The sequence below is a fragment of the Scleropages formosus genome, chromosome 9 (assembly GCF_900964775.1).
Source record: "Scleropages formosus chromosome 9, fSclFor1.1, whole genome shotgun sequence".
In the NCBI taxonomy this organism is placed as follows: Eukaryota; Metazoa; Chordata; class Actinopteri; order Osteoglossiformes; family Osteoglossidae; genus Scleropages; species Scleropages formosus.
Genome location: NC_041814.1, coordinates 24441643 through 24459712, shown reverse-complemented (window position 1 = coordinate 24459712; position 18070 = coordinate 24441643). Strand labels below are relative to the sequence as shown.

General features: G+C 44.2%; 1 protein-coding gene across 3 annotated transcripts in view; it reads right to left on the bottom strand.

Annotated features, from left to right (window-relative positions):
• The window catches only part of arfgef1 (ADP-ribosylation factor guanine nucleotide-exchange factor 1 (brefeldin A-inhibited)), a 56264-nt gene extending 38555 nt beyond the window's left edge, over positions 1-17709 (bottom strand). For 2 of the 3 annotated variants that reach the window (XM_018754150.2, XM_018754151.2), the window contains exon 1: positions 17265-17709. In XM_018754150.2, coding sequence (XP_018609666.2) covers positions 17265-17388 — 124 coding nt within the window. In that variant the 5' untranslated portion in view covers positions 17389-17709. The remainder of the gene's footprint in view (positions 1-17264) is intronic. The other variant, XM_018754152.2, reaches the window with a different exon arrangement.
• Between the last annotated feature and the right edge of the window lie 361 nt (positions 17710-18070).

Genomic DNA, 18070 nt, shown 5'->3' with positions numbered 1-18070 from the left:
CCAATGCTGAATTTACTTTGTTTGTTGATTAACCACACAAGCCAAAATAATCTAGCATAAAGAAGTTCCATGATGATTTCTTAAAGGTACGGCCATTAATGGTTGAGATAAATGCCCATCCCATCAACCATAAAAACCCAGTCGGGGACCTTGTCCCTGCACAAACTCCCAACCCCTTCGGCAGTGAGAGCTTAGGCATCTGCAGAGTGGAAAACCACTGCTTATTTTCTAAATTTTACTGAAAGTAAGAAACTATGCCAACACGCGAGTTGGTTACTGGTATTGAATTTACGTTTCGGGACGGTGGAAGGATAGGGGTTTGTTGAATATAAAATATGGTTATGCATGGTCTTCTCCCTCCATATGATTCACTTCGTTTCATCCTCTGGGAGAAAAAAATTAAATTCAGAACAATTTATTTTCATATAGTGCTGTTGTCTCTGGAGTGACACAGAGCACTGTACCAAGTACCTGAAAATACAGCACAAAGATCAGCATAGGTATAATAAGATATAACTAGCAATTAAGTAAGCCAGCTGGCAACTGAGGAAAGGAAAACAAAATATCCCAAAGAAGGGGAGAAACAAAGACCTCTGGGGATCCCTGCAGCTGCCCACCCCACCAAGGCATTTTAAGTGGTGACAGAAGATCTGCGTATATGTACAGGTGGTACATTCCCCGAAATCCATAACTCAAAAATATCGTTAAATTGAAAAAGACACCATTATACAGCTTAGAATTATACAGGAGCAGTAAAAAATACCTATTTTGCTACTAGCAGAAAAAAAAAAAAAAACACAGAAGTACAAGTTTACCCACTAACAGTGCGTGATCTGATCTGATCTCGAAAATGTCGAATGTCTTGGTCGGACTGCAGGTCAGCGTTACTGCTCATTCCTGCAAAAACACATCAGTCACATAGCTTGTGTACACAGCAACCTTTCATAAAAGGTGGAGAGCAGTGCACATGACTCATTTTCTATTCCCAGATCTGCCAAGGACAAGCCTGTGCAACTGGACAATGCAGCCACGGGTGCACAGTGCGTGCCGTTGGTTCTGAAGGGCCGTCAAGTGGAAACGGTAGCTTGGCAGCGACAGGACCAACCCCCCTCTCCTTTTGACTGCGTACCGTCGATACACCCTCATTTCCTGCCACACCGCACGCGCTGCGAAGCCAAGGAGTTGCGACGGGTGCGGACCCCTGGAAGCGAGCTCACTACGAGCTGCATCCGCAGCCTATTGTCCGTATCGCTCTCACATACCGCCTCCACCGAAGACGTCTGCTTCCCCAGGGAAATGTTTCAGCTGGCCGAACCCCTTACCACAGTTTTCATTCGGATCTTTGACAATCTGTTCACTTCCTCCTCCTGTGGAGCGGGCGCAGCATCTGCCTCTTCTGTACCCTCTCATTTGAGCACATGCGCAGCAAAAAAGGGTGAGGAACCCGTCGGAGTTTACCGGACCTTAAGAATTTAGCCAGAAGCCTCCTAAGAGCTGTCTGAAAAGAGGACGCGGTCAACGCGAAAAGGCAGTGTCTAAGCGCAGGCCCCGCGATTCCAGGGACCAAAGAGCAGTGCGACAGATGAGCGAGCGGAGTCCATCACCCGCACTCGACGGCTGCATCGAGAGGCCACCGGCAGCACACAAGCTTCCAGCAAGGCACTTAAGACAACAGACCGAGCGTTTTGCTGACAGCTTTGCCCAAGTCGACTTACAGCGCTGGATACGGTGAACTACTTACCATCACCTATGCATCTGCGTTATTTTATTCCTCCGCCAACACATTTACGCAGGGCATGAAACTATATTTGCTCAAACATTCTGATCTTATTTTAAACCCTTGAGAAAGAAACAAAACTTCTCCAGTGAAACATCTAGCTATATAAACGGCAGAAACACTGATTCGCTTCAGGTAAGTGTCAGCATGAAAACGGGAACGTCGTCACCTGCCAGAGGTACGCTTCTCGTACGACCACTACACTCAACCTTAACGCGGAATCAAGTCATCGGTGTGCGATAGAGACTTATTACTGCCAAAGTGGAGTGGAACCAGTGAGTAGTGCTGCAGGTGAGATACCCGATTACGCGTATGGAGCTCAGGGACATTAGTACGCTGTTGGCATCTCTCAAAAGGAAGTTACCCTCAGGATGCAGCGGTTAAAGCAAGAAGCTCATTGCGGCACGACGACTGCTGCAGGTACCCAACCCGTTCCAGCACACTGGACTCGTAACCTCTGGTACAGGACTGACTCCGCATTCCCAAAGGTATATCACAATACCTGTATTTTGGGGCAGCCATTGGTACAGTGCTTAGAGCTGCTGCCTTTGGGTCCGAACGTTGCAGATTCGAATCCCATCTCCAGCTGTAGTACTCCTTGAGCAAGGAACTTACCATAAATTTCTCCAGTAAAAAAAAAGCCCAGATGTACAAATGGGTAAAGAATAACAGGAAACTTAGCATTCTAAGTCGCTTTAGAGAAAAGCGTCAGCTAAATGAATAAACGTAAAACATCAAAACGTGACAGGAAACGCGCTGGCCGTCACTCACCACCGTCAAGGTGTTCCACATTTACTTGGCCTCTTAAGGGGCTCAGCAGCTCTTTCCAAACACAAAATTTAATTAAAAAAAAATCCAGACATCCCCCTGGAGGCTGAGCTGACCAGTTTCACAATAACCTCAGCCCTCAGCCCCCCCCCCGCAGGGTTACTGCTCAGTGCCAAAAAAAAGACAACAAACAAGACTTGATGCGTCATGCAAACCACAATGTGTTGCAAGTTGCTCACTGACCCTCCCCCCCCCACTGTTTATTTATAGAGCCCCAATAATTGCAAAAGCTGCCTGACAAAGCATCACCTACGTTTGGAATCAGCCAGCACACATTCTGGTTGCCCAGGGGTGAAATGCTCAGCTCATTAAACGGTATGCGAGAGCCTCTTGGCTGTAAAAAACATTTCTCATGTTTCTCTCGCCTTCCGTGATCCTCCCACCATGGTGGCACGAGGATAACGATTATGACGGGAAGACCGGATAGCGGCACCGCTGGGACGTCCAACCTACCTGCCAGACCTCCTCGTTCCTTCTCTCCTTCATAATCGACGGAAGCGAATCAAAGTGCAGCCGGTCTGTCGGCAAAAGGATGCGCTCCGTAGCATTTTGCATCAATTAAGCGGCAAGCTGCCGCCTCGTGAACGAGCTTGTACTTCAGAGTGCGTGCATTCCCCGGCCCAGTGCTTGGGGGAAAATAAACACAAGGTCTATGGAGGCTTTGTGCAACATGCCGCACAAACACCAATGCGTGGACGAGAGTCAAAGCATGCCTTGCGTCTGTCAACCCGGGAGCAACGGAAACACACAATGTCTACAACCGCTTGTCCTGAGCGGGGTCTCAGCAAGCCGAAGCCTACCCGGCAAGACGGCGCAGGACCGAAGGGGGAGGGGACACACCCCGGACAGGAGGCCAGTCCGCCGCAAGGCAACCCAAGCAGCACTCGAACCCCAGACCTACCACACAACAGGTATAGGTTACGTGCCACCGTGCCCCCCTGCTATGAAAACAGCTTTGGAAAAAGTTACTCTTATCAGACATAAAAATAATACAATCATTACATTCACAGCAGGAGGCGTCACCTCTCCATCCCACACAGAAGCACTTTTTCATCGCAACAAAGGTAAAAAGCAAATTAAGGTCTGAGCGGAGGCATGATCAAAGCTTCAGCTGCAGCCAAGAATGCCACCAAAATCAGCCTGAAGGGCACCAACCCCATCCCCCCCCCCACACACCAGCACACAGTGGCCCAATTCCTGCAGCCATGCCCACTGTTTTAAAGGCAGGAGAGACCACCTACTCATACAGCAACTTCCATTCAACCCTCAGCGAAACTGCTTGTTTGCAGATCTAATTGGGCAGAACGTAAACTCACAGCCTCGGCGATCTCTTTGCCGAACATCCCCAGGGCTGTGGCCGACTTCCTCCACATATCAGGTTTTGCATATATTGCAAACTGCAGGTAATGCATTCTTCAGTCACAACGATGAACCTGCAGTCAATATGCCGGCTTCTTACTTGAGTGACCCGCGACTATCCATCTGCAAGCCCCACTGCTTTACTAATTTTATTCAGTTCAGTATAACAACCCAAATGCATTTATGGCAATAACGGTGAGTTGACCTCACAAAACATGTTTTTTTTTTTAATCACTTACTGTATCTCTTTCAACACTTTCCTTCAATTACATAAGATATACAATTCTACTACTTAAACAAGATCTCTAACTTTTTCCACCAAATTAAGAAAAACATCAGATACTTGAATCACATTTAAATAGTATTTGCTGAAGGCATTACACGCCACAAAAAAAGGTGCTATAATTTAAACCCAGAACTAGAAATGTCCTAATTTGCCAGTGGTAAAGCAGAATTATTCATGTATAATCTCAGTTAAATTAATTTTTCACCCACATATCTTAGTACAGCATATAGATCTAGCAAGGAAACAGCTGTTCAAAGATAAATAAACATATAAAAAGTTAACTGGGTCATAACTACCAACCAGTGCGATTGAAATATGCACATTGGTCGATGAAGCCCACCATGGTCATTGTTGTGCACCATTGTTAAGATGTAGAAACCTGGGGAAAAATGAGTATCAATGACACTTTATGCGCAGTATGGCAGCCTGCTGCGCTCATCACCATGTTTACCAGTGCGAAACTCACAATGTAAAGAGAGACAAAAAGGAGCCCTAGATGGTTCTCATCACAGATAATTTTCTTCAAAACAGTAAGTCCTTTCAACTTGCCTCAAAAATGTACACCCCCCACTAGATTATGATCATCTCAGTCCTTATTGTGGGTACTCAGTGGGTGAGAACAGCAATGAAACGGAAAGAAAGGAAAAAAAAAAAAAAAAAATCTTCAGTATCAGGAAATGTTTGATTAAAAACATTTCATGTCATAAAGCCCATGTCAAATCCCCAATGTTGGCTTAAAATGAAAAAGAGAAAAAAAAAAAATACATTGGCAGCACACACATTTAAAAAAAAAAAAAAAAAATTAAAGAATGCAGTCAATAAAAAAAAAATTAAAAAACACATTTGCAACACCTCAGAGGCAGTATTCCAGAGATGACCTGATTCCTCGAAAAAAGTGCTTTTAAGATTCCCCGTTCCAAACAAACTGTTGGCAAATAAACAAACGAGAAGAAGCAAAATTCCACAGCTCAGAAGAGTGCCAACAAAAGCCACCTGGGCTCCGTGTGCGAAAGCACCACGTGGATTTAGGTTGGACACAGGGCCCTCAGCTATGTAAAACTTGAGGGAAAATGGAATGAAGCTGCTGCATGAGATGCTAAATTCTTCCTTCCTCATCGCCTCTTACAGAGGTCGACCAACAGCTCACGCGAACACGGCCTCAAGGTCAGCCGTGCCCTGGTCTGAAGTACATCCATCGACTGGCGATGAGCAATAACAAATAAATAAATAAGTCTACTTTAAGTACTCCTGTTCTATTCTTGAAAAAAGAATTACTCCCTACTCCTCCATGACAATGGGCTGTGACGAGATATTCATTTTATGTGAAATTAGTGGCTTTTAGAATGTATGTTCTATTTAGCAGCTCATGTACACCCAGTCTCAACGTACTAAGAGCCAGCTTTTTCAAAGCTTACTACTGATATCACCAAGTTGGATACTTGTGGCGTAATTCTAAATGAAGTTGGTTTAATAGCAAAAATGAAAAGATGGGAAGTGAAATCACCTCATAAAGTAAATGACCGCTCTAATTGGCACCTGGGTGTCCTTGGAGCATAGCTGTAGTAGACACAGCTTAGTGGTCAAGGCCTGATCCTGGCACAAGGAAAACTTCTGCTCAGTTCTCATGTGTCCCTGGCGGCAGCTGATGGACACGGGGGGGTGGGTTACCGCCAAAACAATCCAAGAAGCAGGCATGACAATCCATGGCAAAATACAAAGTTGGGTTTGGACAGATGTTGCTGATGATTCGCTAAGGCAATGTAAAGCACTATGGGTTTACGGGTGCCAACCAAAAAGACCCTGACACACAAGATGGGACTGCTGACGTCTACTGACACGATCAATAATTCAGGGATCGTTAAAAAAAAAAAAAAAAAAACCCTTTTTTTTTTAAATCACACCGTAACATGATCCACCTGCTGAGTAACTAAAGGTCTCCTTTGCTGTTTGCTATGCGATGATTAACGGCTGCGCTCTGGGTTGCTGAAGAGCAGATGTGGTCGGCCACTGACCCCCCGCCCAGCGGGCAGTCATCAGGGGCGCCCCTCCTTGGCCATTGGCGTGTCAAACCAGGGACAGACTATTCTAGCCAGGCTGCAGGGATCCACACTGGACAGGTTCTCCCATGGCTGGAAAGCAATTGGAGATACCACTGAGCTGGAAGAAACCACAGCTGACAACAACACGGTATGATTTATACTAATCATATCACAGCATTTTCACACGTATGCTTACAATCCCATTTAAAAGGGTTGGAACAGCAAGGGCAAGTACCACAACTAACAAAAAAATGGATCGGTCCAGTAAAAAAAGGCCATTATCCATAGCAGCGCTGGTACAACACATGGCTATGTAAACAAATGCACAAAGTGACCGCAAGGGAAACAAACAGGCACAGAGCAACACAATCACTACCACAGATGAACATTTGTAATATAGTTGGTTACACTGCTGCATAACAGCCCCACTGTAGCACTAGGCCTCCACCAGCTCAGTCAAGGCTTAATAAGCGGTTTCTTAATTTGGAATAAGTGGTCTTCTGTGTGGCAGTTTAGCTCCGCTGTTCATTCCCCCTGCACAATTCAAATATTCAGAAGGCCTAGAAGAAAAATTAAAAGACTGTAAAGTGCAATGGTAAGATTACCTGAACGAAGAGCTGGAGAACAGTAGTACGAAAACAGATATACTGCAACTCAGAGTTAGGTATCTGTTTCTCCACGAGGGTCACAGACCCTGCAGAATTTAAAATTTTCCTTGTGTCTACATCACACAGATTGGAAAACACCTTGTTTCTGTAACAGATGTTTTTTCCTTATAAATATGCATACTGATACTTTCAATCGTCACTGCAACTTTTAATCAGCTGATTGTTGGGGCGCACAAAAAAAAAAAAAAAAAAAAAAAGAAAAAAAAATCTACAGAACATGTGGTCCTTCACAGCCCATGACTGTCCAGGTCTGCTGCAGCTTGTTGCACTTTCACCATTATTAGAATACCCTGAATATAATAAAAATGAGGCCATAAATGTCCGATAGGCTGAACGTTAACAAAATATACAGTGCACACCTAGATTATTTTTCCAGGAAGAAGCTGCACCACATCAAACCCCCAATTTTCCCCACATCGCCAACTGAGGAAAGAAAACCAACCTTGGTGGTTCTTTCACCACCATCTCGCTGTCCAGCGGCCTCACATATCCGGTGAACAGAGCAGAACCCCTGACTCATCCCAGAGCGACAGATCCTCTCGGCCACACTGCAGGTGAGCGATAATTAATTCAACCAGGGCCAGGAGACGGAATGAAACACTGGAGCATGGTGATGTATAATTCATGGAGCGGGTGTAATGAAATATGTGGTGTCGCGCAAGTGCCGGGCGGATCGGCTTTGTTCTCTCCCGGCCCCGACGGAGTCACTTTGCCAAAAGTGTTCCGTCTGGAATTTCACGGCCTGTTTAAGTCTGCGCAGCTCATACTCCGTCTTCTGCTGGGGTAGAGGGCTGAAGGGTTCCCCTGCTTCGTGTCTGCAACTGCTGAAAATGTAGACGAAGGGCAGCAGGAGGCATGGTTTTTGAGGAATTAGACTAGTGACCATGATGTTCCAGGCTGAAATCCCATAAGGGATGATGCTGTTCAGCCTCGACTGATAGAGCGAACATTAGGCTGTATTTTTAGCTAAAAATATGTTTAATAATGTTCACATTGCTTCATGAAGCACAAAGATTTGGAAACTGGATACTGGTCCTAGATTCGAGACAGCTGTTATACTCTTGAGAAAGTACTTAATATTTGGTTGCTTTGCCAACACTTGTGCCCAAAAGCAGTATTTATCCACTTATACTGTAGACTGTACTTAAGCAATCCACAGTAAATACTTTGGTCAAGTGTACAACAGCTATGGCTGGAAGCAGAACTTGAACCAGCAACTTCCAGGTTACAAGTCCACTTTCATAACTACTGCTCTACATGCTGCTCCTTCTCTGCTTCAGTGAAGGCTTCATCAAGCTGAATGAAGTGCTTCTAAATGTTATGTAAACCAGAAGAGAGGATGGAGTAAAAGCTTCTCAAGGTGGAGGGCCGGAGAATGAGAAAATCTCTCCAGATGATGTCTTCCTGGAGTGGCAGTCAGTGGAATGCAGTAGCAGCAGCAGAGAGGAGATACATGCTGTGATGTAGCACCTCCCCGCAAGCTAGTACCCAACAGCCCCACGGCAACTTAGAGATGCTCACATCAAAAACACTGCCGAGAAACAGGCGACAGGATGTGTACTCATCCACAGGAACCAGAGGTCTAAACACCCTCAGAAACACATGGCCACAGGAAGACCGCCACACAGTTGGGTCCACATTCATCTGATCTAAGGTCAGCCACAGATTCACTGGCTCCCTCCTGCCGCAGGCTATAGATGCGCTTCCTTCAAGTTGCACCGTTTCCCCAGAACTTGATTACTCGCCTCCCCTGGAAGTCCAGTGTTTAATGTGCATCTGGGAACTAAACTGTACCTTTCTACTCTATCCACCCAAACTCACAATCCTGTGTGAACGTTGCTGCTAGCAAACAGACTAGTGCACTTTTATGACACATCAGGACAGCACTGTGGATGTTACCGTTGCTGCACAAGGTCCTTATTTGCACTTACTGCATTTTGCCATGATTGCCACGTAAGCCGCTTTAGTTAAAAGCTTCAGGTGAATTAATAAAATTTGTGGTGCTTTCCAATTCCAAAGGGCACCCTGTTGAGTCTTGTGCTCGTGTGTGAGGATAGAAGGGTCTGGCTCACTAGTGATTAAATTAACCCACTGCGATAATGACTAGGGCAGGCCTGGAGATGCCATGTATTTATGGAAAACAAAAGCACAGGGACATAATGAAAGCTCATCAAGATATCAGACAAAGCCTACATAGAAACAGATGGGAGTGACTTCAGACCCACGCTGCAAGATCTCAGCAGCAGGTCCATCAGATGATCTTCAGAGGGCATTTCCAAACTCTGGCTGAAAATTCTGGTGGGGTGTGAAGCACCCTCCTTCGAACTTCACAGGGATTATTTACAACTTCATTACAAGGTAATTTCAGTCCATCAGCTTCCTCCGAGTATCTCCAAATAACATTCTTTGCTTAGGTAAACAATCTCAGCAGCGCATAGTAAACTCCAATGCCGTTAGACCTTTTCAATGTGGCCACGAGATGCTGTAAGTGGTTTATGCACAAGACAAACTCAGCATCGCATCCAAACCCAATTCCATACAGATAGAATGTGCTCTGCTCTGCTTCACCTAGGTCTTTAACCAGCTAATTGGATGAATCATTAGGCTCTCTGTGAGCGACTTTGTGTTCTAAGTATTCATTGATTTGAAGGCTCAAGGGCTCAAAGAGAATGGGACTGGTCTGTGGACATGACAGTTGGTGGTCTGTGCTCCATCAACAGACAATGGAAGCCGCTTTGGTTTTTAAGAACTTCTTTTGTTTCTCAAGGTGGATTCCTCCCTTGTCAGCAAATATATTTTACTTGCTAAGATGTTCTTTTGGCTGGCTTTGCTTTGTTGAAACATTTCACTTTCCAACACCCCCAGGGAACATGCGCATGCTCCTTTAATCCTCTGGCATTGATAAAACTTCTCTACTACAGCTTTATTCACTCTTAACCGCACCCCTACTCCACCTGGAATCCAATCTTGCTCAGACCCCATAAGAACATAAGTGTTACACACAAGATGACATTCAGCACTCACAACACCTTTCGTAAACAGCTGCAAGTATAACTATCTAGTGGCTAACAAACGTGAGTGAGCCTCTGCAACATTAATAAGAAGCTAATGCACAATGCCTACTACCTTCTGTACAACAAATGAAGATCTGCTGCAGATCCAAATTTACCTATAGCCACGAATGAAAGTTAAAATGGCCCTTCTTTTAGAAGAATGACAGGTCCCTGCACACAAGAACACCGGTCTCTTGACAGTGATCAAATAATGTATTCTAGCCAACAAAACAGCTTTCTTGAGTATTCACATTCAGAAGTACTATAACCTTGACAAGGGTTAAGTAAAAACAGCAGCAAGTTTGAGACTGTGAGCAAGCTTACTTTATCTCACATGATATGTGGGGATCCTTTTGAAAAGAGTTTTTCATGAATAATTAATCCCAAAATCCCACACTTCCCCACAACAGCCTTGTCATGTAGCTGCAGAAACAGGTTAATGCGTCATGGCCTTTGTCATGCTTCCTCTTTGGAGGCTGTCAAAATGTCTTCCTCTTGGTTACAGGTGGAAACACTTTGAAGAACCACGAGAGCCCCTGTAACTCAAAACAAGCTGGCTACTTTTTAAATGGACTGGTAAAAATGGTACATGACCAGCAATGAAGAGACAGCATACAAACAAGATGGCTGCATACCAGAGAAAATTCAGCTCCATGCTGTACCATGCAGTACTGGGGAAAATATCTGGCGAGAGGGTTTACGTATGTACAGGAGAAGGCCTGGCTGATAAAATCAAATTAGACATGATGATCTATCTGCAGATACATGCTTGATCCGATCAACGAATCATGTGGAATGGTCTTTGCCGTCAGAAAGGACGGGGCTGTGGGACATAGATGCTGTCCCACCCAACTGATCATTGGCCCATCGCTACCGAGACCAGAGGGGGGTTGCAACATGCATCTCAACAACCCGGCTAAAACTGGTCCTTACCACCCTCCCTAAGCCAAGGACGTTCCATGGTTAGCGAGGAACAACGTGTACATTTGATGATTGACGTCACATCAAGTCCAGTTGCTCTCATGTGTTGTTATAATTTAGTTTTATGTACTGGTATGGAAAGGGTACTTCTTTTTTTAAAAAGTGTCTGGTTTCACAGTTGAGATTCAGAGAGTTCAGTACTTTTTCAAATAACTGACACTTTTACAGTCTACATTTAATATTAGTTCAAACTTCCCTTTTTCCAGTTCCACCATGAACTGATAATTTGTTCATTTCACTGTAAACAAAAATACAACCTACAAACCTGCAGCCAAACATAATAAACAGCTGAACGCGCTGCACCTTAAATTATATCTTATCCCTCATTAGGTTTTGCTTAAAAGTATTATGGGCCACTGCTGGACCATGCAGAAAAACCTTCACTTAAGCTTGATTATACCTGAGGTCCAAAGCAGAAAGTATATCTTTTTCAGAATGGTTTGTCTCAGACTAAATTAGCCCATGTCTGGGTGGTGATACCCCTGAGCAGCGAGCCTTATAATTACATCTGAACGCAAAGAGTGCACTCTACGGACAGTGACCCAACTGGTGCAGATACCACTCCCACAAAGAAGGGAATCATCAGATCTCACTGGATTCCATGGGAATTTACAGCTACTATTGCTGTAATAATAAAAAAAAAGTACTCATCTGCCTATCTTTGGAACAGACATGTGAACAGCTGAAAACCCCAATCGAGTAGCATCAAATTTGAAAGAAGCTGTTGGGGTTAAAAGGAGACCTATTTAGAAAGCCACCCTCCCTCAGGTTTGCAGTGTATGGTAGACAAGTAAAAGATTACTGTCAGACTCCAGGCTCCCCGCAGTGCCACGCTAACTTTGAGGTTATAGCTGTTGGCTAATAACTTACTGGGCCAATGGACCTGCAGACTCACATTCAGACTGCTGAACTGCATTCAGACACCCAAATAATAACTTTTATTATTATAAACTGAAGGTAAGTTGGTTTCATTCTACTATGAAAAAAGTTTGTAAACAATGAGATATTAAATACAACAAAGTGCAAAAATCCATACAGACAAATGAGTATTGAACTGTTTAGGAGTGATAAGGGCTACAGAGAAAGACTTATAAACAAATATAATCTCTCAGCAAACAATTTATTCCTCCATTCCTTATTTGCTTGCTTTGAAATTACATTGGGATCAATCTGTTAGAACTTTGATCCACAGAAAGGGAATGAGACTGATCACATTGGAATTTAAGGTGAACTCCTGAATTTAAAATAATCTCCCCAATCTCATCAGTACAACACACCTTGTGAAAAATCTTATTTCATAAACAATTATCATTTACGTCAGATTTCTCATCAAAATGATTTCACAGGAAAAAGTCCACAAAACAAAAATATTTTCCTTCCAACTTCATGAATGTCCTGATCTGGGTGCATTTTCCTAAAAACGCTCTCTTCACTCAGAGAAATACTGCCTCTTAATAAAATTATGATTAAATAGTTTACGATTATTTAAATCTATGATATTACTGTTTTTCATAATGATTAAATAGCACAAATTGTATTTCTCTGAGATGTACGCTGCTTTGGAAAAAAGCGTCTGCTAAATTAATAAATGTAAATAGTCAACTGTATACTTTAAGCATGCTTTAAAGGCAACAAAGAGTTAATGGTCTATTTGTTAGTTTTAAAGGAAAGTGCCACTTTGTGTACACTTGGGTTAAAGAGTAGTCCCACAATTTTTTTTTTTTTATTTTCATATAACAAAAAAGTACAGATTCTGAGCTGGAGTTAGCCTTTAATCAAACAGAATTAATTCATATTTTAAACGAGGCCACAAGGACCCATATTTCGAAGCGCAACACGCTTGCAGACAGCCGGATCTAAAATTTTCCAAAACATTTCTATTACATTTAACAGACACGCTGCAGACGAACTACAAATGAAAGAACTAGTGAATGATAAACAAGCTGTGGGGAAACACAAATGTACTTTAGGACCCCTTTCATGACGGTGCTGACCTTGTCCCTGTAATGGAAATAAACGTAGGATTCCATGATTAAGGCCAAAATTTCACTCCTGCCTTTGGTCGTTTTTGTCTGATAAGTGGAAAGGAGGGAGGGAGAAAAAAAAAAAAAAAATATATATATATATATATATATATATATATATATATATATATATATATATATATATTTATCAGCATAGCATATCATTATAGTCAGAGATCCCCATCTCTCCTACCTGACCATTCATTAACATTCAGGTTGGCCAACTGCCTGCTTCCCATTGTTTTAAACTGCATTCAGGTTCAATAAGAGGCTACATACAAGTACTCTGACAAAGGGCCACAACATATTTGCTTCTCCGGGGCTGGGACACCACAGTTTTATTTCCATGCCATTATCAGGCCGTCTATTTATGAGTCTTTCCATTCATTTATTCATTCATTCATTCCACTACAGACACTTTTATCAAAAGTAAATTACAATTTTATCCATTCATAGTGCCCAGTGTTGTACTGGAGCAATCAAGATTTAATACCTTGCTCGCCAACATCATAAACCCTGCAGAGACTTGGACCAGCAACCCCTAGGTTACAAATCTATGTTCCAGATCACTAGGCAACATGACGGTCAATTTTATCAACCCTGATACGTCTTTCTGATTACCTGCACCGCCTCATGGCCCCCGGGATTGCAATCCACTGACAAGCTCTTCCACCCATTTATCTGCCCACCCGCCAGCTCCATCCAACCCTGCTGCTGCTTCTCACTAGCTTCCCTAAATGGCTTAGAATAGCTATACAGAAAACAACAAAAAAGACCTGTGTAGTGTATTGATAGCATGCATTGTCTCATTGTCTGCTAAAGACACATTTTGCCAGTCAAACCACATGCCTGTTAGTACCTCACTTTGAGCGTTGGAAATGTTTGATATTTATACCTGAACGACTGGTTCTACTGGTTGACTGAAAAGCATCAATGAGCTTCATGACAGCAAAGATAATAGCTGGTTAATAGATTTACTTGAAAAGGGAAGGCAAACACTGATCTTTAAAAAAAGTGAAATATCCCTGAGGTATAATTTTAAATAAATCACAAAACAGAAGTGTATCATTCCCTTCAAAAAATTACACAAAGGATTAATAGGTTCACGAAGGTTTGATGCTACATTAAAAAAATTAAATGTTATCTAGATATTCAGCTTAATGGTTTAATTTAAATTCGTAAAAAATCCAGGCAAGCAGAATATTTAGTGTATTAGTATGATTGGAGTAAGCTAAAAATCAGCCATCTGAAAGACAACGACTAATGTACAGGTTATTATGGTTATTTATTGTGCAGAAGCATGTGCGTCCTACAAATACAGAAGTCTAAAAGGCCTCTCATCATAACAAAACACATCAGTGGTTACAGGTAAAAATTTTGCCATCTCAGGAGTGTTCCTCTTTCGTCTTCCAAGAGGAATCTAAGGAATCCACATTATGCAAGTTAAAGAAAAAAACTCCCAGAGATTACAACAGTAACATTCAATTTCAGGGTTTTGCCAACACTGTGCCAAACAGCCCCCCTTTGCTGGAATGACAACTTTTGGACATACCTACCAATTATAGGAGGGTAGTCAAAAGCATATTCATAAAACAACCAAGCTTTTAAATTATTTCAGCTTTCAGACCTTCTCCATAATATAACTACAGAAAAACCAACTAGACACAAAAAGTCTTGAACAACATTTCCCGTTTGAAAAGGTCACAGATTTCATAGAAGCAATTAAGTGGTACTCCCACACCAGGCAGTTACTGACCATGAGATTTTAGTGACACAAAGATTCGTTCCTTCATTCCAAAGGAATTCAAATGATATAGTAGTAACAATTAATTTTTTGCATAAGGCTAGATTTATTTTATTTTTTTTTTTAGCGTGTGGAACCAACAATAGCAAGTAAGTGTGACATCCTTAGAGAAACAACCTCAGTATTTCCTACAGCTAAAAAAGGCAGAAACACATGGCAATTTCTCAGCTACAAAAAGACACCTTTTGGACCCTATTACTGCCTCACAGTTTATCATTTTACATCCAAGGCTACTTCCTTGGAAAGAGAGCTGGCCTGCATATGAACGTTGCAACTGCCTCTGTGGTCTTAATGTCAGAACAAGAGCTGCGATGGAAAGAGGTCCTCCAGCTACTACAGAACGTGAGAAGAATGACGTTGACGTGGGCTCTGCAGCGCTGAACGCTGTTTGTTTTTGGGGCCAATTTTCATATAAATGAAGGCGTCTGAGGTAGAACACCCCCCCCGCCACACACAGAGAACAGCACGCCGGCATTTGGTGCTGCACTCTTTTGCAAGGCCTCATTGTTCAGTCAGCAAGGTCAAATTACTAGAAGACATGTAGCCTGGGTAGATTCAAACGTTTCCGAGCTGCAACTGAGAACTTCCGCAGGCAAGGAACAAAACCTTAAGGTCTTAAGCAATGCCTCAATAACCAAACACTGGTGTCAGAATAAAAAAAAAAATAAAAAAAAGTTTAGATGAAATAAGAAATTTGGTTCAGCTGCAATATATTTCCATTTCTGAGGGTTCCAGTAACCCAACCTGACAGAATGAAAACCTTCGATTCAACACAAGCTCTGAAAGCCATTTCTGCCAAGCTGCCGGCAATCTCCCGATTGAAACACAGCCAAAGCAGGAAGACAGCAGGGTCAGGAGCAGACTTAAGTAAACTACTTACCGGAGGGCAAGGCAGGAGGTCACCGAGTAGCTCTACAGCCTGTATATCCAAACTATGCACTAAGCTGCAAAGACGACATTTATCAAACATCTCAGGCTGGACAATAAGCACGTAGCATGACTGACATTCCTTTCACGTGTTCCTGAAATCAGACGTCATGCTTTTCTATTCAACTGAAGCCAATGAGTTTTTTTAAAAAAAGTCACCTTTTCCTGGTAACACTCCCACTGCAGTACAATTCCACAAAATAATTCATAGCCCATACTGGGGGGGGAGCTTAAAGAAGTGACATACTGAACTTAGATTTCTTGTTACTTTGGCAGGAACATTTACAAACGCGGTCAGTAGACCGCGAGGATTTTTTCCCGGAGCAGACACCTTGCTGACAGAGCTCGTTTTGATGCTACATTAATACGTAATGATACAGAGATCCTGCTGTATCTGTGTATGTGGGTTTTGGAAAAAACAAAGGTGAAGAAACACAAAGCGCCGTTATCGCTGCGCAGCCATCTTCGGGGACAGCTCTACACCTCCCGTGAGGCCAAAGGGCTGCAATCCAAAACAAGGGACGTCCATAAATAATAAAAAAAAAAAAACTTGGCTCACGCACGGCTCCGAAAAGCCATTCTCCGCAGCCTCCTATCCATCCCTGTGTGGTATGGAGGGGCAGACCAGACTCACCTGCCCCAGCCATCACCTTCCAGCATGTCAGCCCTCTTCATCCCCCAAGAATCACCACTCGTACACCAAAGGGTGCGAATGGAGAAGACTCATTGTTCGCAGGCTTTGCTCCCTCTGAATGGCACTGGCTTTATTACTTAATTTTTATTTATTTTTCGCCACTTAGTTGCCCAGCCTGTTGTTATTCCTGACAAAAGACGCTAACAAAGAGCCCTCAATAATACCTGCACGCAGCACGGCAGCGCTTTGTGTTGCGTGCGCGCGCGCGAGCGAGCGAGCGAGCTTCCGTGTGCGCGCGTGTGTTCATTTACCACCGCTTGGACTCTTGTTTTTCTACTAGTTATGGCCCAGTTTGTAGTTAGTCCGGCAAGGTGTAGCTCTCTAATGCTTTAAGAGAGAGTGGGTGTTTATGGAGGAAGGCGTCGTTGCCCGCAACGGCAGCCCAGCCCAGCAGTCTCGTCCACCGCACTTGTCCGCTCATTTACCTCATTAATATTTTAACAAACAACGAGCCCGTCTGGGAGCTGCTGACCGCACCTGCGCCGGCCATGATACTACTGGAGCTCAAAAAAATAGGAAAAGATAAAAGGCGCAGTTCGTAGGTAACGCGGCCTTTTTTTGTCAGATTATTATAACTCCAGCGAGCCATATTGAGGCGGCTTCGCGGCGTCCAGGTAGGGGGCGCGGGCTCGCGAGCGAGGAGGTCGGGCAGCAGCCGCGAGACGCTGCACGCGGCGCCCTGTCCGGCGCGGCGCGGAAGCCCAGCATCCGACGTCCCCGCCGGCAGCAGACCGCGCGTAGTACACGCGTGACGTGTGTCAGAGTGTGACAGCCCGGAATCGCGACGGCGTCAAAATACTATAGAGAGGCAAAAGGACGCTTACCGAGCGCCACCTCGCAGGCTTTGCGCAGCTGAGAGTGGTGCGCCTTCTTCACCTCCTTATCCGCCAGGATCTTCTCCAGAGCTCGAGTCAGAAACATGTTTTTCGTCTTTTTCCCTTCATACATGACGCGCTGGAACCGTCAGGAAGGGGGGTGGGGGGCGAGTAAATAGCGGTGTCCCGCCCGAGCCGAGGGCTGCGCGACGTCGGTCCGGATGTAGCGCTCTTCTCCGAAAGCCCGATGTACGCGGCCCGAGCGTACGGGCATAGGGCAACGCAGAGAGACGGGTGAAAATGTACACGGAAATCCCTCAGTTTTCCATCAGCGAGCTGCCTGCGCCATGTTGGAAGGAAGCGACGTCACGCGCGTCAAAAATGGGGCCGCAGTGAGGCGGAGTGAGTCAGGCGCGCGAGCGAGCGAGAGAGAAAGAGAGAGAGAGAGAGAGAGAGGCGCGCGCAGCAAGTGTGTGAGAGACGGTGGGAGAAGTGGGGAGAGAGAGACTGTGTGTGGCAGGTGGAAAGAAAGATAGGGAAGCAGTGTGTATGGGACAAGTGTAAGAAGTGTAAATGTAAATATAAGCGGGGAGAGATTCTATATGTGTGAGACATGTTTTGAGAGGCTGGGGAGAGAAAGTGTGTATGCTCTACTTGGCTGTGGTTACACAGTCAGCTGTGACAGAGACTCTCTGTGTGTGGAGGAAGAGGCGGGACAGAGAGAAAGAGACACGTTGCCGCTTGTGTTGCGCTTCCTCAGCCTTGACTTCTCGGCTGCGTTCACAGCAGCGGCCGCTGCAGGCGGCCCGACACAC